Source organism: Pararge aegeria, chromosome 16, assembly GCF_905163445.1.
Source record: "Pararge aegeria chromosome 16, ilParAegt1.1, whole genome shotgun sequence".
NCBI lineage: Eukaryota > Metazoa > Arthropoda > Insecta > Lepidoptera > Nymphalidae > Pararge > Pararge aegeria.
The window spans coordinates 16,923,107-16,946,177 of NC_053195.1; the positions used below are offsets into that span (position 1 = coordinate 16,923,107).

General features: G+C 35.4%; 4 protein-coding genes across 5 annotated transcripts; 2 read left to right on the forward strand and 2 right to left on the reverse strand.

The window, feature by feature from the left end:
- Positions 1 to 214: 214 nt before the first annotated feature.
- Positions 215 to 14,795, reverse strand: LOC120630228 (NHP2-like protein 1 homolog). 2 transcript variants are annotated; one of them, XM_039899373.1, is made up of 5 exons: positions 14,598 to 14,795; positions 14,203 to 14,479; positions 13,472 to 13,712; positions 12,519 to 12,581; positions 215 to 656 (listed from the first exon to the last, which is right to left on the reverse strand). In XM_039899373.1, exons 1-5 carry the CDS (start codon positions 14,698 to 14,700, stop codon positions 270 to 272), a joined length of 1,071 nt encoding a protein of 356 aa, XP_039755307.1. In that variant the 5' UTR covers positions 14,701 to 14,795; the 3' UTR covers positions 215 to 269. The 2 variants fall into 2 exon arrangements, with proteins under 2 accessions (XP_039755307.1, XP_039755306.1); XM_039899372.1 differs by lacking the exons at positions 12,519 to 12,581; positions 13,472 to 13,712; positions 14,203 to 14,479; positions 14,598 to 14,795 and adding an exon at positions 1,185 to 1,446.
- LOC120630227 lies at positions 2,174 to 7,322 on the forward strand. Its single transcript, XM_039899371.1, has 6 exons — positions 2,174 to 2,292; positions 2,375 to 2,507; positions 2,580 to 2,712; positions 2,909 to 3,079; positions 3,718 to 3,823; positions 4,336 to 7,322. The coding sequence occupies exons 2-6, from the start codon at positions 2,458 to 2,460 to the stop codon at positions 4,659 to 4,661; spliced, it is 786 nt and encodes a 261-aa protein (XP_039755305.1). The 5' UTR covers positions 2,174 to 2,292; positions 2,375 to 2,457; the 3' UTR covers positions 4,662 to 7,322.
- A 2,454-nt stretch (positions 14,796 to 17,249) lies between the features above and the next one.
- LOC120630400 (uncharacterized protein C7orf26 homolog) lies at positions 17,250 to 21,464 on the forward strand. The gene is made up of 6 exons (XM_039899625.1): positions 17,250 to 17,407; positions 17,483 to 17,775; positions 18,349 to 18,603; positions 18,918 to 19,059; positions 19,581 to 19,858; positions 20,151 to 21,464. Exons 1-6 carry the CDS (start codon positions 17,329 to 17,331, stop codon positions 20,301 to 20,303), a joined length of 1,200 nt encoding a protein of 399 aa, XP_039755559.1. The 5' UTR covers positions 17,250 to 17,328; the 3' UTR covers positions 20,304 to 21,464.
- Positions 21,352 to 22,542, reverse strand: LOC120630401 (ribosomal RNA-processing protein 7 homolog A). Its single transcript, XM_039899626.1, has 2 exons — positions 22,312 to 22,542; positions 21,352 to 22,197 (listed from the first exon to the last, which is right to left on the reverse strand). The coding sequence occupies exons 1-2, from the start codon at positions 22,343 to 22,345 to the stop codon at positions 21,446 to 21,448; spliced, it is 786 nt and encodes a 261-aa protein (XP_039755560.1). The 5' UTR covers positions 22,346 to 22,542; the 3' UTR covers positions 21,352 to 21,445.
- Between the last annotated feature and the right edge of the window lie 529 nt (positions 22,543 to 23,071).

Consider the following 23,071-nt stretch of genomic DNA (forward strand, 5'->3'; position numbering starts at 1 on the left):
GAATAGTGCTATCCTTTGGCATTCCCTATGCCCAAATAGGACTATGTGATAAATAGGACTCTCTAATTGTAGACTTGTTAATTAAGTTTAACAGAATTAGCAATGTCAGTTATTAAGGAATGCAGGTTGGTCAGTGGAAGGAAGGGTGGTTGTTAGAATTTGGATAATAGTCAAAATTAAAAGGGATATGGCAAGAAAATAAAGTTAAAACCAGTTTTAGTTATTACAGAATGTATTTACAAAAATAACACATCCAATAGTCCTTTCACTTACACTAAAAGTCTTTCAATTTCTTGCTGGATACTTGTTATTTGAGGTTTCAACTGTGACCCCTCATTTATAGTAATAGAACATGCCACAATTGGTCTGGACACTCCACAGGCCCTACCCAGTGCTTGTTTAGACCTAACAAAGACATAAGGCACATTCTTGTCTTCACACAATATAGGAATGTGTAGCACAATCTCTAAAGGCTCAGCATCTGCAGCCATTATGATGAACTCTGATAGACCTCTGTTCAGAGTCTTTGTTGCTTCATTGGCTCCTTTGCGCAGTTGCTTGTAGTTTGCAGCCTGCTGAACTAAGTTCAGTATTTTTGCAGTTAAGGATGCATCGGCCAGAGGGTACGCTTTTGGATTCACAGTTTCATTATCCGCCTGAAATGGAATTAATTGGTTTAAAATTATTGAAGATAATATTTTTTAATTTACAAACATTGCAAGCCATTTAGATTTTTTGGAATTTTTAAATCATCCACATATAGAATTGATAAAATTCATAAGGCTCAAATTATTGGCAACTGTAGCATCTTAATCTTCACTCTCTGTCTTAGAAGGAAATGAAACAGCCACTGAATAAGTTATTCCAAAGAATCATAAACAGCCACCAGATAAGCTACCCCAATGCCTCAGGCTTATAAGACGCGTAGAGCGCTCACAGGATCATCTAAGTATGGCTAGACTGCCCGATGGTTTCACTCTGTGTGGAACAAACGCCCGGAATAGCACAAATGCAGTAAACATATTGCATCGCGTTGTCCATAGATAGGATGTATCCTAAATTTAGCAGTTTCGTACAAAACAAGCATGTTTATAAACATAACCTAGAGCGCACGTGCGGCATATAAGCGCGGTAAAAAATTGTAAGTACATAATCTTTCATATGTTCTATAACTTCTTGCTTACCATTGTTGCTTTTTTTTATTCTTTTCGATTATAACTTGAAGTCTTGGACCTCTCAGCGATTACTCGCGTCACTGAGGAAAAGAATAATATTATAGATGAAAGACTGAACTTCAAACAAATTAATATTTTAGATTTCGTAACGATGTGGGGACTGCGCAACTAGATATCCAAAATACTTTATAATTGAATCACTTTTTATTCTTATAAATCACAATCATCAACTTCGTTTCAACCAAATCTGAAATCACGAACTAACGCTAACCTCGAAATCCTCAAATAATAATCTGTGCCTCATATTTGACAGTTTTTTTTTTCTTTCCTCGTCCTTTCCCGAAGGGAAAAGGCAAAGGTACGTCACCGTAAAGCCATGTCTTCAGTCCTAAATATTCATATCCAATTTCATACTAAGACAAGCCATGTCTTCAGTATTTGCCAGTTCTCGCCTTTTTTCCCATACATTGATAAATTAAGCGATTTTTAAACAGCACTTTTAAACTGACAAATATTATCCCATGCACTACTCTAGAGCTTTTAACAACAACTTTTAGCAAGAATACGGAAGCTTACAAAATTATGTAAGAATACATTGTTCTTTAGTATGAAATTGGATTTGAATATTTAAGAGTTACATTACTTAACGCCTTACAATGAGATTGAATATGAATGTTCAATACTATGTATGTATGCTGTGGCCTTAAATGACGACCACGACCGCTCTGACAAGAGCGAACCGACTGAGAAGAAGAAGAAGAAGATGCTGTGGCAAGCATGACTTTGGCTGCATAGAATTTATAAAGAACAACCTTTGAATTTTTTTACCAAAATTCGTTAACTAGTTTTTGCGTGAATTATAGACCATTAAATAAATAACAAGCATCTATCCATCAGTCCTTACAAGCTTTCGCATTTCTAATATGAGAGGAAAGAAACATTTAGGGTGAAAAGAAAATTTCGATACAAATGTTAGTCTAAATGTTTTGACGAGTCCGTGACTTGTACAACTGAAACGTAATCCGTGTCAAACCAACTTATCATGAGTCTGTACTCTGTGATCTTGGGTTATGGGTCTGTAGGTACTCTGTGACCAATAATAAACGTAAACAACTAGGTAGGTACTTGTCTACCTAAAAATTAATTACACATTGCAATTTAACAGCTAGGTCCTAAAGCCGATGCATTATTATTTACAGTTTTACGGTTAACTTCAGAAACTATAAGCAGTTGGTTACTGCAGTTTCCAGATGGTCTCCAGTCAACATCTCTGAGCCACAAAATGAGGACTAGTGCATCGCAATTCGATGCCCTAGTGAGCTTCATGGAGCGGTGATTACAAATACTTGTTTGATGGCATATAAAGTTCAGGAATATATTGTTTATATTTTTTTGTTTGTTTAGTCACGGTGACCTAAATAAGATTGCCGATGGGCCTCAGGGCAGGGTACGAGCTATCCAGCTCTGGGAAGACCTATGCAATCTCTTGAATTTGGACGTTGCAGGTGACTCAAAAAGCATTGATAAATGGAAAAAGGTACGATATACTTAAGTTATTTATAATTAGTAGAGAAACTTGCTTTTTGAATTGTTTATTGGTAGATACAAAATTTATTGTCCATTGCATAAACACAATGAAATATTTAGCTACCTGTTTAACTGTAAGGCTTGAAAAACAATATAATAATATTAGTGTGAACATTTAAGTCAATTTGCCTTTTATTGTTATCAAGGTGTGGAGTGACTTTAAAAATAACACAAAGCGGAAGTCTGCAAAGATCCAAGCTGCTGGTGGAACAAGTGCTACAAAGCTGGCCCTGTCAGACCTGGAGAGTAGAGTGTTACGTCTTACAGGAACCTCTGGTAACTCCAGTATGATGGGTGCACAAGATTCCGGTGTGGAGGTAGATATAATGTTTGCCTATGAAACAGGTATGTGTTGTAGTGGCTACACATAGTGGGCACTGTGGATTTTGGTAGTCAACATTAAGTTCTAGGCTCTCAAAATATGCAAACTATACCAAGAGGAGGTTGGAACACCTATCCATATTAGCTGCTATTGCCTTGTTATGTAATACCCCTATGATGAAGCTGTAAAGCAAAATTATCAATGAAGCAAGCGCCCAAGTCCGCAACTAGTATTATTTGAGAACTATGTATTGTAAAATGAGGTGTTGTGGGACATTAGTTAGAAGCAAAAAAGAAAAGGGTGTGTTATACACCTAAATTTCTGTAGTCTGTATTTTTAAAAACTAGTTACACCATGTTCTCTAGACTACAAGGTCCTGAGTAAAATTTCGGGGTTGTGAATAAAATGGAAACCAAATGGTTATCTGTCAATCAGGCTAGAGTCAGGAAATTGGTAGTGGTATTTGATATGGCGTGCCTATGTGCCTTAGAGAGTAAGTTAAACTGTTGACCCACCAGTCAGCAATGGAAAAAATTGTGTTTCTAAGTTCTATTCTTATAAATTGTACTATTTTATAATACTATTTATTACTAATTTTCTGTCTCATAATGTATGTTTATTATAAATTTGCAGTATGTAGTGCCAACTAACGATTGGCCGGGCCAAAATACATTGTTGGTGGAAAAGAACTTATCCTCCAAGTCCTCTACATCTGATGACGATGTAAAACTCCATAACTGTAAGTTAATAGATCTATTTAATACTTCATTAAATGATAAATGTAATATATGACTAATTACAGTGCCAATCCAGTGCAGATTGGACTCTGCACACCTTTGAGAACATTATAGAGAACTCTTAGGCATTCAGGTTTTCTCACGATGTTTTCCTTCACAGTTGAAAACCTAATAACTTTGAAAAGTTAAAGGTGCATGCTGGGATTTGAACTCAGCAATCCGAAAGTGAAGTTGAGCTCCTGCGGCTATCACCGCTTCATATAGTATAGTTTTTATATATTAACAGACAAAGAAAACATGCTGAGTGAAGATCATTTTGGGATACACCATACCTGTAATTGTTGTATAGACTATAAGTTGTATTTTAATTTTAATGTGAGCAAAATAAAAGTTTTCCTGTCTTTCTTTCTTATAATTTATTAATATATGCTCGTACATCAATGTTAGGATGTGTTTAGAGTGAGGGTGGTAGAGCGCTCCGCAAAACAAGTCAAAAGCGGAGTGTAATTTCCAGTGGATCGCAACCTGCCCGGGGGCAGCGGGCAGTCCACGCCCATCGCGTGGGAAATGAGCGTGGACGGCGGCTCGCCCATCGCGAGCCCGGGCCGCACGGGGCGCTCGCCGCGGCCGGGGCGCGTGTATTGCCGCACGCAGCGGCGCGGGCCGGGCCGGCGCGCGCCGTCCCGCGCCGCGGACTCCGACCACCGCTTCCGCCAGATGATGCGCGTGTTCGCCTCCGAGCACCTGCGGCTGCGGCGCCGCGAGCTCGCGCAACAGGCTCAGTGGCAAAATCTATTCGGCAAGTTGGTGGATGTGCTAAATAAATTTCTGAACAAATAGGATTAGCTCATCTGCTTACTTGCTAAATAGGTTTTGTCACCGATACCTTGTTTGTTAACTCGCGCGCAAAACCGATTTAGCAAGTTGGTTGATGTGCTGATTAATTTTTAAGCATAGTGTTAGCGCATCCATCAACTTGCTGAACGGATTTTGTCAAGGTATCTATATACCTTGCAGTTTCGTAACGTGCACGCGAAATTGATTTAGCAAGTTGGTGGATGTGCTGGTTACTTTTTATGCATAGAAAGTTAGCGCATCCATAAACTTGCTGAACGGGTTTTATCATAGATTCCTTGCCGTTTGATAACGTGCGCGAGAAATCTATTTAGCAAGTTTGTGGATTTGCTGATTAACTTTTAAGCATAAAGTGTAAGCGCATCCATCAACTTGCTGAATGGGTTTTGTCGCAGGTACCTTGCCGCTTCAAAACGTGCATAATCGATTTAGCAAGTTGGTGGATGGGCTTAGTAATTATTTCAAGTAAATAGAATTAGAGCATTTACACACTTCCTTAAATGATTTGCGACTGATGCCTTACTTTTAAAATATGCATGCAAAATCTATTAAGCAAGTAAACAAGCGAGGGAGCCAAGTAGTTAATCTAAATAATGAAGATGTGTGCGGTATCATTAAAAAAGTAATGGTCAATAATTTCCTTTAAGAGAGGAGGACCAACTCTCACATAGGCCATGAGGAATTAGAGCATTGGCCCAACACGCTGCTACTATGCGGTTTGGCGCGATTCAATGATTAATATTACATGTAAGTCAGATTAAATAGAAAACCGGTTCAATTTAATTCAAATTGAAATGACGAAATTATTTCGACTGGTCTTAGCCGCAATTTGTGACATAAAATTTTCATTTCTTGTGTCAAGAGCTGTCAAAATATATGTCAGAAAATGAATTTGCTCACTTCACCTACCCACTGCCATCGAGCGAGATATGATGATGACAGAAGCTGTAAAAGAAGCCGCAGCGCGCAGTTTGGAAGCCGTGCACTAATTCATAACTGCTAGATGCACTGAGATAATTTACTATGCATCAGAGCTGTCATAACAATTCCCTGAGAATTGAAGAGATAAAGCTATACTGAATCTATTGTGAGAAGGCTTCGATAAATAATTAACTAGATATGCTGTCAACTGTCAAATATTGACCGTGAAAAGTAGGATCTCACCCACGATTTGGGAACCTATTTTTGTTAGTTTGCTAGTGGGGGTGCCTATTTCAGTGGGTGTTACATCAGAAAAAGCAATAAAGGTACTAAATACTTCTCTTAGATTTTGTATGGAACTACATCTTGTACAATTATGATGATGAGGTTTTGTCACTAATCAATTTAGTCACAAACATTGAACATAGAAATAGTGATCGTTTATGTATGATACGAATCAGTTAAGTCACAAATTTTAATCTAATGTACACATTTCTTAAAAATGGCTCTTAGAAGTCTTCCGTAGTAATTATAAGTCTTTAGTAGTTCTTATTAGTTATTAATTAAAACGTCTTAAAATAAATCTTATAATGAAGGGGACTGATTACTTCAATGAAGGGGACTTAATGGATTGCAAGTTTGATATTATATTATGAAGGTGAGCTCATTGTATCCAAAGCCTAACACCGAGAGTACAGTGTTAGGCTTTGGGTCCAATATAAGTGAGTGGAATATATAGACATGTAAAGGCCAGAGAATGAATACTAGAGACTTCCAATGAAATATGCCAATACTGAATTTGACCAGGGTGATAATTCAATAAAAAAAAATGTATTTTTATAAAACTTCTTGAGTGATTCGTGCAGTACATACCGAAATATTCTATTACTCAGAGGTTTATTTACTTGCTTAATAAAATTTTTCACCTGACCTTGTAGTTTTTAAGTATTAAGTAGATAAAATGTAATATATTGCTCCAACTAGTTTTAAGTTTAATTGAATAAATGAATACGTTTTTGATACATTTCACAGAGAGAAATAATTGAAAATTGTTAGCTGATTGTACTGTGGATTTCTCAGAGTTTGTGTCCCTAGTGTAAATTTCTAGTTTACTATCTGTTATATAAAATAAAAATAAAGATCCCGGCGCACCCTATAAAAGGATACATATACACTGAAGTTGTATGTAAAAGGACACAATAATAGTATTATAAAGTGGAACTAGGCATGAAGAATATAATTGCAGTATCGTAGTCTAAATGGGATTATTCTTAACTTTTAAAGTGATATAAGCTCTCACCTACGATTATATAACCAATTTGCGTTAGTTTGTCAGAGAGTAAACCTTTGTGAGTCTGCTTTAGTATCGAACTATCATTAAAAGGAAATCTTTATTTAATATAGGAAATATTTTTAATAAGGACATACTATAAGTAATATTGAATATTTTTAAACACTAAACAATTTAAAAAACTATAGCTAAAACTAAAAACTATTTTGTATGGAACTGCATATCTAGTATATTATTGATCGACGGTTTTTGATGTCCCTGCAAAAGACCTACGTCCAGCAGAGAACTTCCATCTCAATAAGACGATGATGGTATTACACTAGGGGCACTGGTAGCTTTAGTTAGAGTTGACAAATGTAAAAATGAGAATGTTATATTATGAATCAACATATTTTAATTTTAATTCTAGAAAATTGTTTTAAAATAGGATAGATTAATATCATGTAAATAACGAAATAAATTGTATAATAATGAAGGTTTATTAAGTGTTTATAATTATTTATTTTTACGCAAAATTAAAATTTGTGTGGAACCTATGGAGTTACATGCATATTTCTGATGTTTGGTTGTTTTTTTTAAACATTAGCTAAGTAGTAGGCGCTTGCGATTGACGACAGACAGCGAGACAGCTTTCTGAGTCCAAGGCCGTGGGTTCGATTCCCACAACTGGAAAATGTTTGTGTGATGAAAATGAATGTTTTTCAGTGTCTGGGTGTTTATTTGTATATTATATAAGCAAGTTTATTTGTTTAAGTATTTATATATTATAATTAAAAATATTCGTCAGTTATCTTAGTTAAAAGCTACGCTTACTTTGGGGCTAGATGGCGATGTGTGTATTGTCGTAATTTATTTATTTATTTATTTTAATGTCGAGGTCTAAGATGGGGCACGCTCACCTAAATTGAAAATGCCTATTAACTCATGCTTTGAAGGCATTCAGGTTGTACGAGGTAGGAAACACTGGTGTCGGAAGCGCGTTCCAAACCTTAGCGGTACGTATCAAAAACGTGGATGAAAAGAACTTCGTACGTGTTACCATTTCTCTCTTGGGAACATAGTGCATTGGTTTCTCCATGTGTTCTGCACCAGACATTTTAGGAGTCATTTATATCCCCAAAGCCGCTGAAGCCTCTTCCATCCAGCTACTCGGACGGGTGTATGGATATTCCGCCACTGATCGGTCGCCAGCAGGGTTAGCAGAGGAAGGAGACAAAAATTACATCTCCTGACAAGGTATATAATTAACGTGTTCACCTGCTAAAGCACGGGAACATGGGATTGGAGAAGTTTACCCGTGTTCATATTATTTGGATATTATTTCCACTTGTGCGCCAGTGCTCTGAGAGTTGATAATGCTGTGTGAGAAGATACATTTTTATCCTTTCCCCGGGGAGATAATTGTCTCCTGCCCGTCCTAGCCTCGTCTGTTATCCAGCAGGGAGCCACGAGCAGGTGAGGTTGGCATTTGGGGTTGACTAGGCGTTATAGTCATTCTTCCCCTTACCCCCCATAGCTTAATGTCAACCATGAATGCCACCGTTCAGGACTTTTCGCTGTTCTGTGGTAGAACGGTGCCGGAGGAACCAGATTATGAAGTTCCTCAGTACACTCGCGTGAATATATTTGCGTTCGGGTACGAATCCGCGTAGCAAACTGTTACGGTTATGGGTAGAATATACATAAATGCCATACTACAGTACTGCCCTTAACTGGTTAGTCCGCTAACATCTCATACTGCATCATTGCTTACCATTAATTTATTAATTTATTTCCCACGGAAAGGATAAAAGTGTATCTTCCACAGCTTTAACAGCCCTCTGAGCATTGGTGCACAAGTGTGTTGATATATTATATGTGTAATAATAAACGGGGGTAAACTTCTCCTATTCTATGTTCCCGTGCTTTAGCAGGTGGACATGTTAAATATATCCCTTGTCATGGGATATCATTTTTGTCTCTTGCCTTTGCTAGCCCTACATGTGAGAATGCAGTCAAGGGCTAATTTAAACTGAAATAAAATAAGAATACTTCAGTCTAGGTTTTCTTACTGTACATTATGAAAATGAAGCTTAATTTGCTATATTCCACGAACAGCAGGAGAATCTGATGGTGTAATTTATAATTTCTTTAATCCGTATACCAAACAGATCCTCGGCAATGTACCCTCTACGCACGTTTCCTCCGAAACAGGAGCATTCTCAGGAGATGGACTTTACAATGAATAATTGTTAAGACCGTGCAGGTTCTATCCAATATTCTTGCTGGACTCCCAAATAGATTGATCGTAATAATTGTCATCATGACCTATTACCGGCCCACTAGAGGACACGGATCTCCTCTCACCATGAGAAGGGATATGGCCCCACGCTGGCCAGATGCAGATTGGTAGGACTTGTCTTTTTGTTTCTACCTGCCTTATAATGTAAGCAATCTTAAGACACACTTGCCTGTAGATAATCTCTTTTTATTTTGTTTGTGTTAATTTGAATGCCACACTGGAAAGATGGTTTACGTTGTAAGACAAGTCAGAAAAAATGGAGTGTACATGCAATGACAAGCCTTTTAGAATATATAGAGAACTTTTGGGTATCTTCTCCGCTCTTCCTTTCCCTCTTGCCGTTTTGTTTTTCGGTGTATATCCGACAGCTTATCTGTTAATTTATTGATTACGATTCGATCCCAAACTTAACAAGTGCTTGGCAAGCACCAACCTCATAAATACAAACTTTTTTTTTTACTTTTCAGAATAAAAAAGTCTGGAAACTGTTAATCGATTTAATCAGTTAAATATGGAAATATTTCTTTTTACATGTTTTTTTTATAATAAAAATACCAAGATTCTTTTACTTACATTATATGGTTTAGATAAATTTGCAAATAATCTTTAATTTTAACAAAATAGTTCTAGTTTTTAAAAATGTGCTATTAGTTTTTTTATAGTATTTAAATAGTAACAAGGTTGCTTGGAAGCAAGCCGCTCCGCTTTCATCTCACACAAGTTAGAAAAATGATTGTTAAATTGTAAAATGATGTTGGACAAGAACAACTCCTGAGTCTCTTGCCGGCTTCTTGGTAGAGTCACTACAAACAAACTGACTTGACATTTTAAAACTGCTTATAATATTAGGCCTACTTGAAATAAATGTTTTTTTTTTGTTGAATTGGACCAACGAGATGACCCACCTGACGGTAAGCTGAAAACGGTCGTCTATAAACAGAGAGATAATTCGAAGGGCATGCAAGGAACACGACCTACAATGTTCCACCATGTGACCATCGACCTGGGGCGAGGGTGTTAAGCCTCATGTAACTGTAATTAGGTATACCGGCATCCACATCCGTCAGAACGGAACACAGCATTTTACAGCCATCGTTATTAATGTAGGTAAAATAACAATACAAATAATATCGATTTAAGGCTCATAATCCCAAGAAACACTTTTATTAAAATTACCGCACTTGTGTTATATTTAAGCTGTCCCGATTAACTTAAGTTTGCCCACTGCAACTTCTGTGTATTAAGTTGGACCATTTTTAAATTTAGCCGGATTATACAGATTCTTCTTTTAATACAAACTAGAGTTTTTATGCGACTAAAAATAATACGCATTTTCGTAAATAAATATCTATTTCAGACCTTCTCAATAATGATAAATGAATATTTCTTTACGTTTTATATAGCATTTTTGGGTTCCGTACGTCGGAAAGAGATGAACTGTTAGACATACCTAGTCATGTTTCCGAAGAAGCCAGACTTCAAAATAAATTTATGTCTTAAACTAACAATTCTTAAATACTTTGGAAATTCAATATCTAAAAACTATTAAAATATAAATTGAATATTCCGAAAACATTTCATAGATGAATATTCCAAGGTATTTTGGATGGAGATGACAGGTCGCTGTTACCGAATGATAGCAATGAGCAAAGATTTGAATATTTAATTACCTATATCATAAATAAGTTTTGGCCTCATTTGCCATTAGTGTGTATAATTTATGTTATGTTTGTATTTATGTTTGAACGCGGTAATCTTAAGAACCTGTCCTATTATTGATTAAAATGGGTCTTCACTCTCCGTCCGTTTAACTATATTTTAAGTTATACTAATTATTAATAACAATAAGGCATATATTGCTTTCCGATTGCATATAAAAGGAAAACATCAACAAACAATGCGATCTGGTACCTAAGACAAAACGCACAGACGCAATATTATTGACAATAATTTGAATACGACCCAAGAGCCAAATACAATTAGTTATGTACCTAAGTTTAGCAAACAACATTTAATTTAATGATTTATAAGTAACTTCACATTTTTCAACGAAAAATTTTATTAAACTAATAAGCAGTTAAGCAGTTACTAAAAGTTACTTTATGGATAAAAACACATGCTGATTTTTATTTTAAGCTGGAATGCCCAGCTCTAATTATTTCGTCTGAAGGATTACAATATTACACTAATTGTATTTGGATATTTCGACACTGACAATAAACCTTTTTACAAAAATTACAACCCGATTAAATTGAATGCTAAAAATTTAAAGCTATCTGTATGTTCCCTACTTTGAGGGAATTTGTTTAACCACCCCTTGAATAATTCTAAATTGCAATTTGGAATCTAATGAAAATCTAATGGAAAACGTCAGATGGGAGATTGTTACACAATTTGCAAGTGCGCGGTAGAAATTATCTGGTATTGCGAATAGTAGAAGACTACCACGCATCCGGATGGTTAGGATGTTATATTTCTACGGCGGGAGGCGTTGTAACTTATAAAACTACTTTTACTGTAATCATGATAATAATCTATCATAAGAGCTAGGCCGCACTCTTTCCGACACATTGTTACACTTTAATAACATAATTTTATTTAAACTCTTTATTTGTACACCACTACACAGTTAGGAAAATAAAGGACGAATAGAGAGAAACACAACGGCCTTATCGCTTAAAGGCGAACCTAGCACACGCGCTTGTAATTTAAAATTCACGCGCTAAAATCTGGGCACAATCGGTTATTTCTGTTGTCTGTGCGTGTTAGGTACAATTCCTAAGTATATCAAATACGTCATAAATTACAGTAATTTCCCGCTTTTCGAGTATCATCGACGGTTCACTCTTTTACCATTTATACATGTTCACTTTAAAATTTTGGTCCTTCGACGCGGATTAACTAAGTTACGAAATTGTTTTGATTAAAAAAATGTATGTGTAGGAAGGCCTGAAAACTGTCGTAAAAGGACGTCATCAGTATGATGTTGCTAGATGGGAAATCCACTTAAAGGCTTTGCCTTATCACAACTTTCGTGTCAAAAGTTTATCTTGTTCAATGTGTGTGTATATTAAAATTATAAACTCAATAACTTTCACTCCTATACACAAATATTGTCACACTACTAAAGTTTGTTGAAGCCTTAGTTAGGCCTCACATACTTATACTAGTTAGGTTTTTTAAACACATGGTTGTTCTGGTTGCCTTGTTGGTTCGACAGGAAGGCGAGATGGCCCTTAGGACACTTATTGGCGTAGTGGCCCTTAGTACCGCATTTGAAACATGTAACTTCTTCTAAAGGTTTGTGTAATAGTCTTGGATGAATGCGAGCTTCGTCGCTTTCACTTGCAGGTTTAATGTAACCCAATGCTCTGTATCTGGCTTCCTCCTGTTTTTGTGCGGCTTCCCGGAGCTGAAATGAGTTTTCTAATAAATATTCATCATACACACACGCGGAGCAACATGTACTGAATTTTAATTTTTATTTAATAATTATCATCATTCATTGTAATTTCTTATTTTGTCTTTTTAATTAATTTTTTTATTTTTTATTTATATTGCATTTTTATTTTTAATGTGGTATTGTATAATGGTAATTATTTCTTTTTCTTTTTTTCTAATTTTGTAATTTTAAATTTATCACATATCAGTGTCAGTGTAGTTGGTAGTCAGTAGCACAGTTTGAACACAACCTGAAAGTGATGGTGCTGTTCTGTTACTTTAAAATAGTAATATATTTTATATCAATATAATATTTCAGTTATATTTAATATAAATAAGAAAAGATTAGATTCTCTTATTAAATGTAACATGATTATTGTACACTTAACCTTCAGATGCTCAATCAGAATGTGTGCTAGGTATTTTATTGTGTTACAAACCATAACGCTGATCTATATAGTTACCTCAGGTTCCCTGTTTGGTTTCTTGACTGCCAAAAATACCATATTTTCAGTTTTACCAGAGACATCTTTTTTGCGTATGGAGGTACACAAGCAGTAAGAAACATTTGTCGGATCAAGCTAGCAACTAATGATATAATAGTACATTATGATACTAGTATACCATATTAAACTCACACCCATAATAACTTGCTGGTAATTATCAATTCAAATGTGTTTCAAACCATATTTTCCAACACCCTTTCTTAGACATTATAAAACATGAGTAATATAAAATAGAAAACATGTATATTTAATATCTTGGATAGCCATATTCATGAAAAAGTAATAAAGATCAACCAACATGCAAAATACACATCAGAATTTGAAACCCTCTGTAGTTAGGTAAAAAAAAACTTACTTCTGGGGGAAGCTTATTACATGAAGAAGCTTTGTGTCCCACATCAGCGCAGTAATGGCATACAGGCAAACGTTTAGCATCTTTTGTCTGTTCAGGTGGTGCAGGTAGTTCAAATCTTGGATGCATGTACTTGCAGCTAGGTCCATCAGGGCAAAACCCTGATAGGTAATTCATACATAGCACTCTTCTCACATGCCTATGTCTGCAATGAGGGCCATGTCTACAGAAACCTCTGTCATACCTGCAAATAGTATAATTTAATAGTAAAGAATAAGTAATAAAACTCATGTCACTATTTTAATAAATGTGAAAATTTGAATGTATGGGTGTTTTTTACTCCTTCACCCCACAAGAACTTGGCAGAAAGTTTTGGCTGAAATTTTAAGTGGTAACAGCTAATGAACTGAATTAACACATACAGGCTACATATTTTTATCCTAGAAATTTTCCCTCAGGAACAGCTTCAGCAGAAGAATAACCATACTCCTTGTATGGCCATGCCACATCAATAAGAATCATACGAAAGGTTTTATGATATTATATTTTTACTTCTCTTTAATATTTTGCAAACTATCAAGTCATAGAATTTTTTTTATTAGTTTTGATATTATTAACTAAAATAGCCTTCAGAGATTATAAAACATTTCTGTTTCTCTGCAGTAGACTAAGTGGAGATTCTTATTTTCTATCCAAAATATAGCATTATTAAAATTATACTCTATCAAACATACCATGGACAATCTTTAATTTTGCTCTCTGGGTCAATATGAAGGAAAGGGCACTCTTTATTATGACAAGCGTTAAATCTTGCATAGAAATAACACTCTGGCATTTTTGACATGTCATACTCGTGGAGAAATTCACACTGGTCCCCTTTCTTGCATAGGCCACGAAGCCAATGCTTGCAGACAACTGTCCGGTCCCCTCTCACGTGCCGGTAGGGACACTGGGGTCCATTATTGCACCCCCCCGGTTGACTGAAGAATTCGCATACTGCTGCTGTCGACTCTACAATTACACATTCATTAAATAGTAAAAGGATCGCTCGTAGCAATATATTACCCAATATTTAAAACATCACTCATATAATTCATTAGTAATTTTTCAATATCAAAAGAAGGCTTACTGTCCATCCCGGGAAAAGGTAGAGGTAAAGCTCCATATTGTTGTTCTAAAGCGTAATCTATATCAAATTTCATATGATCAACATTGGCAACTAAAATTTCCATGGTAATATGATTATTATAAATCTAAAACACCTAAAACAATTTAAAATTTGCAGAAAAACACAATTTCGTGATATCGCGATACTTGAAACGTCAATTTCAACACCACAGACAATCTTTGTCCCAAATCCACATCAAACAGATTAAGTCTTCTTCTTTTCTTAGGAGAATGGCTTTATATACTGTATTAACAATGCTTACAAAAACAATAAACACTATTAAAAATTTATATGTTAAAAAAACCACTCTCCGCTTGCGGGGCTTTTGAATGCCCAAGCAACCGGCGGTTAGGGCTCCAGAGTGAGGAACCTCCTCACAATACGCGCCGTTTCAAGGACTACTATATCCGACCCTTGATTCAGAAACCAAGCGAAAGCTTCTTAGGATGTTGGTCGAAGCTTTTTGCGAGAAGACCATTGACTGAAACGACGATTGGAACAATAACTGTCGACTCAACATTCCACATGGCAGTAATCTCGTGAGCAAGGTCCAAGTATTTCTTAACCTCTGAACCCATTTTCAAAAATCTAAATGTCAGTTTCAAAAAGATCAAATTTGGAACGCGTTCTTTTTTTTAAAAATTTTACATTTACGACACTTTTTGGGGAAATGCGTATAAAAAAATATCCATCCCACCTTTCATGATTCTGTAGACGGCATTGGCTTCCTAAATAATTTATCTTTATCATAGTGCTATTTATAGAAGTATAAGTCTTCAATGAAATATATAAAAATCGTAAAGAATGCGTCAACTTGCACCGAAATCGCATGAAAATGGCTAAAACGTGGTGCCGGTATTTGACCTTTATAGCGATAAAAATACAACGAAATTCACAAATCCAATTGATAAAATAGCTTTCTTGTTTCTTTATGAACATAAAATAACGTCAGAGATTATCGTCATGTGGAATAGTAATGTCTACAATTATTGTACGGCGTACTGATCGATCAACTAACACTATATCAGGTCTATCAGCTGTAATATACCTGTCAGTGATAATCGTTCGATCCCAGTAGAGCAATGACGCTGACGCTGGGTCGTACCTATAGTAAGGCATCTCAAAATCGATAAGGCCATACCGAAGAGCAAGTTGTTAATGAATTATCCGGGCTACTTGATTATGTCTGTGCAAGTGTTCGCCGTTAGCAAGATGAGAACACACGGAAACTATATTCCTGAACGACTCCCCAGGGCGATGACACACTCGACATATGTCTAGAGTGCCATCTTTCATAATGTGTTTCTCGTCTTGATGACTTCGTCCATAATTGCACAGACAAAACCCTCGGTTTCCCCAAATAAGGCACCGAACTGTAACCAGGATAGAGATGCGATTTGATCTACATCAGGCCCCGACAGGGCCTTGTCGAATCTTCCATGCAACTCCTTACTCTTCCATACCGCCACACGATCTGAGTAACTAAGTATAGTAGGGATGTACAACCTCATTACAGACGAACGTGGGTGATGGCATCACACAGCCAACAGTTTGCGAACTTTACAGTCCAGGGTGTCTAGTTCAGTTTGAGTCCACTTTAGAATGCCAAAAGTGTATATGAGTAAGGGCATGACCCAGCTATTAAAGGCACGTGCTTTATTACCACCTGATAAAAGACTCTTCATTACTTTTTTCAGGCGGCTAAAGAAGCGTTCCTGCACTACCTGTTTCATGTGCCCTACCTCAATACCAAGTGTTTCTGACATTCCAAGATATTTATAGGTCTCCCCTTCACGAAGTGATTTGAGAATAATAGTTTCTGAAATAACCATACTCAGAGCTCACAACATTACCTCGCTCTACATTAATTACCGCTCACTTTGCTACACCAAATTCCATCCCTATGTCACTGCTAAAGCTCTGAGTAATCTTTAACAATGCCATAAGGTCGGATCGTTTTGATGCAAACAGCTTGAGGTGATCCATATAGAGTAAGTGAGTAATGAGCTCACCACCCCTGCAAAGGCGAAATCCTAGTCCCGAGTCCATCAGTAAGATACTGAGAGGATTAAGGGCTAGGCAAAACCATAAAGGACTCAAACTGTGACCCTGGGAAATACCCCGCCTAATTCCTATCGGTTCAGTCGATACAGAGTTCTGAACAGCTCCTGGGTGACGAACGGTGCATCGAACTTATACAACCAAGCCACCAATGAGGCACCGAATCATTAGCCTTCTTGTAGTCAATCCAAGCAGCCGTGAGGTTATTTCTGTTTCGCCGAACCTGCTGGCAAATAGCAGTACCAATGATGAGGAGCTCCTTTGTACCACGAGACCCGGTCTTTCATCCATTCTGAGTATTGGCCAATTATTATTATTATTATTATATTTATACGTGCACAGCATTTGTCAATTAATGGCAGTGGTCAGCTTGAGTTATGAGTTCAGAGTTAGTGGTTAGTTGTACAACTCTTATTACGGAACAAAACAGAACAAGACTGTGTGAAAGCTGAATAAAAAAAAGCAGTTTATTGAACTTCCTTTGATATTTTGAGTACGGGTCTATGCTGTAACGAGTTTAATTGTCAAAGTCATTGTCATAGAAAATAGAAAATGAGTCTGTGTATTATTGTTTTCAAGAATTAAAGTTTGTTTAAAAAATTCCTGCTATTTGGACAATTTCCAAACCAAAATGTCTTTTTCCGATCTAAAACATGCTTTGAGAAAGTATGATTTCCCGGTTTGTGCCAAAGAAGCTCTTACCAAGATAGGTGATTATACCAGGCTGGCTTTCAATTTTATCATTAGTTTTTTTCTGTTTAACTCAGTTTTTACGTTCATTTTAGAACAATTATTGGTTGGACGAGCAGCGCCTACCAACAAACAGCTCGACATAGCCATGGATATAATATCGGAGTTCGTTTTCTGCGAGACCGATAGACGCGGGAACCGACGTGGTTTGAACCCCCTGCAGGAGCTACAGCTAATAGATGTTATCTGTCACTACATCTCTGCTTGTAACAATGATACCACCAAGAATACGATTTTCTTATCTCTGTTTGGAAGTATGGAGAGCCAAAGAAAGTTGAAAATATTGAGTATTTTGGCCAGCATGGCTGTTTCAGCTTCTAGTACACCTGTAAGTTAGTAATGCAGTCACTACAATTCTTGTTTCTTTTAAGTATTCTTTGTTTAAGCACAATCTTTTTTCCAAGAACAGTGAAGTAATAATTAGTTTGCACATTGGCCACCCCTTGTGACTATAATATGCGCATCATGTTCTCAAGATCTATCCAGACATCTGTCCCTAATTTAGAACTAAATCCTCTTTGATGTGATGGCTTGCCTTCTTAGTTTTACGGAGAATATAAGTTGCATGTTTGTATTTGACAAAAATCCCTCTTAAAGCTTGAATCCACTACTGCCTCCTCAGAACTTGTAGTTGATTAAAAATCCATACAATTAATTACCTGTCTTGAACTTCATCATATTATTTGTTTAAAATTTTTCATCAACTACAACAGATGAGGAAAGAAATCTGCAACAGGTAAATGAAATATTAGAATAGTTGAGCAACATACAAAAATATGCCAATTTATCTTTGCCCACTTTGATATATTATTATATCAAAGTGGGCAAAGTTTAAAAAATACAATTTTCTATCATGAGCAACATTATTAACTTAATTATTTTTCTGAATTTGATGTTACAGGTGTTATTAGCTGTAGGTGTATGGCTCCAACAGATGGGTTCCTCATCACCTCAATCTTTGCAATTAGTTGAAAATGTCATAAGAGATCACTTTTACCTAAACACATCTAATCAGACTGCTCTCAAGGTCTTAGCAAAGACAGCGCCTCAGTTTGTGTCAAACTTTATAACAGCTGTAACAGAGTTGTATATGCACGACATACAAGGGGTTAAGAAGATGCCACCTAAGAACTTGCTGGAAATTATAACTTCATGGGTAAGCAGCTAGTTTTATAACAATACCTGTGTAAAGAATCTAAAGCAAAAAAGAAATACCTACCTATACTATATACTATATACTTTACAACACTTAAGGAAAATTGTATTAGTTCTGAAATTTATGACTTTCATAGAATTGTAAGGGAAGGAAAATTTAAAAGGAATAAAGTAAACCCTAATTTGACCTAATTTCAAGTATTAATAAACTATAGGAATCATGCAAATTCTAAGAATTAAAAATTAAAATTGTATATCTATATGGCAAAAACTTCTTTAAAAATACATTTATAATTTTATTATTTGCATTTCTAGGTGTACTCAAACCCCACACTGTGTATGTCAGCACAGTTAAATCCAGCCTCTCTACCCAATGGATCAATACCTATGGGGGCTGTCACACCACTGGCTGGCCTTATACACTGGTGTGCACTGGCTCCACTTTATATTGACGAAGGTAAAAAAACATTGTTACTAAGTTTTTGTAAGCAATAAAAAAATTTGCATCAACTTGGTAGAATGAGACCTCTATGTGAATTAGAGCTATGTCACATAGAGAGCTTTGGATAGGTAATTAATTGTTTTTATCTGAAGGGTTGGTTACCAGTAATTTTACACATACATGGTATGATGTGTTCCTTGCATGCCCTGCGAAGTGTTGGTCTATGTATTGGCGATAGTTTCCACTTTCCATCATCTATCTATCTGCTTACGGCGAATTTTGGATAATATTCATTTACAAATAATTTATTTCAAGTTACACCTTCTAAATGTGCTTACTCCATCTGAAGAAGTGACTCTTTTAAAACTGCACCTTTACGAATGCCAGCATCTATCTTATCTTTAATAATGAAGGCTTAAGAAATTCATCTATTGCACACATTGAGTCCAATTGGCAGGTGCAGGTTACCTTTGGGAACATTTAAGGATAGCATATACTAAATCCCACAAAAATAATTCTCTGATTTAATATTACAGGTACAGAATTGGAAGAACTGCCTATAAAGAGGATTAAACTAGAGGATGAAAAGTTCCCAATCATCAAATCAGTAACGAGCTGGTCTCTCACAGAGGCAGAGTTGTATGTCAAGCTACATCTAGGAGTTCTTAACAGTTTGCGTGCAGGTAGACGAACGCACGGCCCTCCTACTGCTGTCAATGCTCAACATTTAGCTGCTTTAACACCATTAGTGCAAAATTATGCACATCAATTGTTGAAGTGTGGTATTAAGTTGCAAAATGATACTAAACTACAGGTACATCTCTTATTATTATTAAAATAATATATAGGTAGTTATATATGTATTACTTTATGGCAGAAGGCTATTAACTTTACATAATAAAAAAAATACAAAACCAACCTACTAAATAGGTAAACCCACCTACACTTTAACTTAATAAATGAAAGAGTTTGCAAAGTAAACCTTATAAGTTACCTCTTATTAAATTAATATACTTTTTGACTAACTGCAATTTACTTATCTTTAGTAAGTGCAGTATTACCTAATAATTCACTTTTTTTTAATTAAATCTTTAAATCTTTCACAGGATTGCTTAGATAGAATAGGACAATCAGTGCAAGTGGCCCTTGCCAACGGTTGTGTGTATGGTAACATTAGCAATCTGCTTGCTGCATTGGACACACTACCAGAGAACAGACTTCTGCGCATTATCATCAAGTGTCATCAGCAGAGTATATGACAAGTTCTCTGATTAGGAGAGAATAGTGAAATTGACATTGAGGGATCTATAACAAAAGTGACTAAGTTTATGTAATGATTGGTTTTAGAAAAAGTGACTGTATTGGAATGTTTGGGTCAACCAACATAAGTACTTATGCAATAATAATTATTAAAGAATAATAGGATTGAAATAACTTCACAATATTCAAAAATTTATGATTTGTACTCTTCTCTAACAAGACTTTATCAATGTTATAGAGATATGGCAAACCTTGGTTGCAGTGAAGCACATGTCTGTAATAATCAATCCTGCAAGAACTTTTGAATGCCCTTAGATGAAATTAAGCTCAGAGATAAATTATACTCACACAAATAGCACAAAAGCCACTTTATATCCCTGAAAAATGTATGTAATACTTTTGTTTGCTTAGTGGTAAGGTAAATTTTGCATGCAAACAAAGACTGGCAACAGATAATATGTTATAAATGTGACCTTGTAAATATTCAGTCTTAGGGTTAAGTAAATCAGAAGTATGGAATTTGCAACTAAAGCTATAATATCCATACTGTCATGCTGAGACGATTTACCCACATTGTATTTTTTGTTGACTATCACCATTAAACAGAGTCAAAAAAGATGAATAAAGTTCTTCTAGGTAAATTTATATTATAAGGATATGATCAACACAACTATCACTCACCTGGTGCTGTTTTAGGCCCGATAAGAAAACTTAATTTTTATAATTACATGTTTATTTCTTATGCCTTTTAAAACAATAATATTATTTAAGCAAGAGGCAACATCTTAAACAGCTTTACATTGGCAGGAGACAAAAATTAATTTTGCCAAAGCATAATCTATTGCCTGTTGCAATAGAAGTCCCTGTTTATTGAATCACATACATTATTTGGGTATTATTTCCACTTGTATGCCCATGCTCCGAGAGTTCATAAAGCTGTGGGAGAAGTTAAAATTGTATCCTTTCCCCAGGGAAAAAATATTTCCTGCCCATGTTAACCTGATTGCATAGTTAAAGCTGTAGGTACTAAAAAAAACTTCCATCAACTTTGTAAATACAATGCTTACAAGCATTTTATTAAGTTAAGATATTCTATAAATCTGTAAGCAGCAAATATTTAATGTACAAAGTAATTATTTCATTAAAATGGTTTAAATCTACGACTTTGTTTAATTTGTACAATCTTTTTTTTGTCTTCTTCAAACTTTTGTCGAAGTGAAACAATGTGCTTCATCTTGGATTCTCTGATTTGAAAGGTATAGAAGTTTTTCAATTCCTTCCTTTTCTTCTTTGATTCCTCTTTAGCCATGATTTTGCTTTCAACTTTATCAGTGCGGGCAAAGCTTTGGACCTTTCCTCCCTTAGTGACTGTTACCCATCCTTCGTCATCCTCTTTTTCTAATTGCTTTTCCTGTTTTTGTTCTGAATCTATTTTTTTATCATGTTCTTTCATGAATGTTTCTATTCTCTCTTTTAAAAGTTTAGGCTGTTCAACTGAATTGTTATATTCCTGTATCCATTTTTTCATACCTATATTAACTTCTTGGTCATTGGAATTCAAGGGGTGCAACTTTTTTAACTCAAGTGCTTTATTTAGCTCAGAAACTTTTTTGAATACCAGGTAACATATTTTAAAAGATGGCTTGCATGTTTCTTTCATGAACTTAATAGATTGAGTCACTGAAATGGGTTTCATATTGAAAATTACAGAAATTATTACTCCTGCTTCAGAAAATGCATTTTTCAGTCCGTCTTCATTTGCGTACGGGGGTACGTTAATTATAAATAACGTTCTTCCAGAGGGTTTGTCACTATCGTGATCTCTTACAGAGTGTTCTTTAAAATAAATTGTATGTGGGGAAGTAGACTGATCGTTAAATTTTAGTTCCAGAGCTAAAACAAAAGTATACATTTAGAAAAATTTTAAACACATTGACTTAATTTGTTACTATCGTATCATATCATATTTGTAGGCTCACTGAAACACAAAATTATTATAATGTTTACCTTTGAACTCATGTGTTCGTTTGGTGGATTTCATATTTTATAAAGTGATAGTATCGAACAGCAGTATGGTATTTTCACAATAAAATTTAACATCAATGTCCAACTAATAAGGCTTATTGTAATTTATAGTTTTGTAGCTATTTTAATTTTAGCAATACGATTGTCAGTTGAGGTTATGTTTATTGTCCTTTCCTTTTTTTTTTTTTACTTGCTTTACGGAACGCCTTTAGGTTCCAGCAAAGGCTATAAATATTTGAAATAAGTTTAGTTTTACCACAGATTATTAAGTTACTACTGTCTACTTAAAAATACAAAATTTCATTTAGAATTATCGAAAAGTGTTATGGAGTCTACCGGTGATCCTAGAGCGGGCAGTTACCTTGGCCAACGAATTAGTTTGGCCATCCAAAGGAGCAATGCTGCCAGCATCTTAGGAACTGTACCTCGCTGCGGTGGTTTCGAAGACGTTTTAAATTTTATTTAGTTTTAAATAGTTTATTTTAGGTTATATATTTATATTGCAATTTTAATTTGGTATTTCAAATTAAATTTAAATTTATATTGAAAAAAAAAAATATTTATTTTAAATGTTCGATTTATTTTATTTCAATACCGATTTTCGATAGTTGTTTTCTGCCATAGTTTTCTGCTGTTTAAGCGTGGTATACACTAAGTGTGGGGTACCTATCAATGAAGTTGAGGACATTATCTTTATTATATTTTACATTTACTTTAAATGTTACTTTGATATTTTATCGGA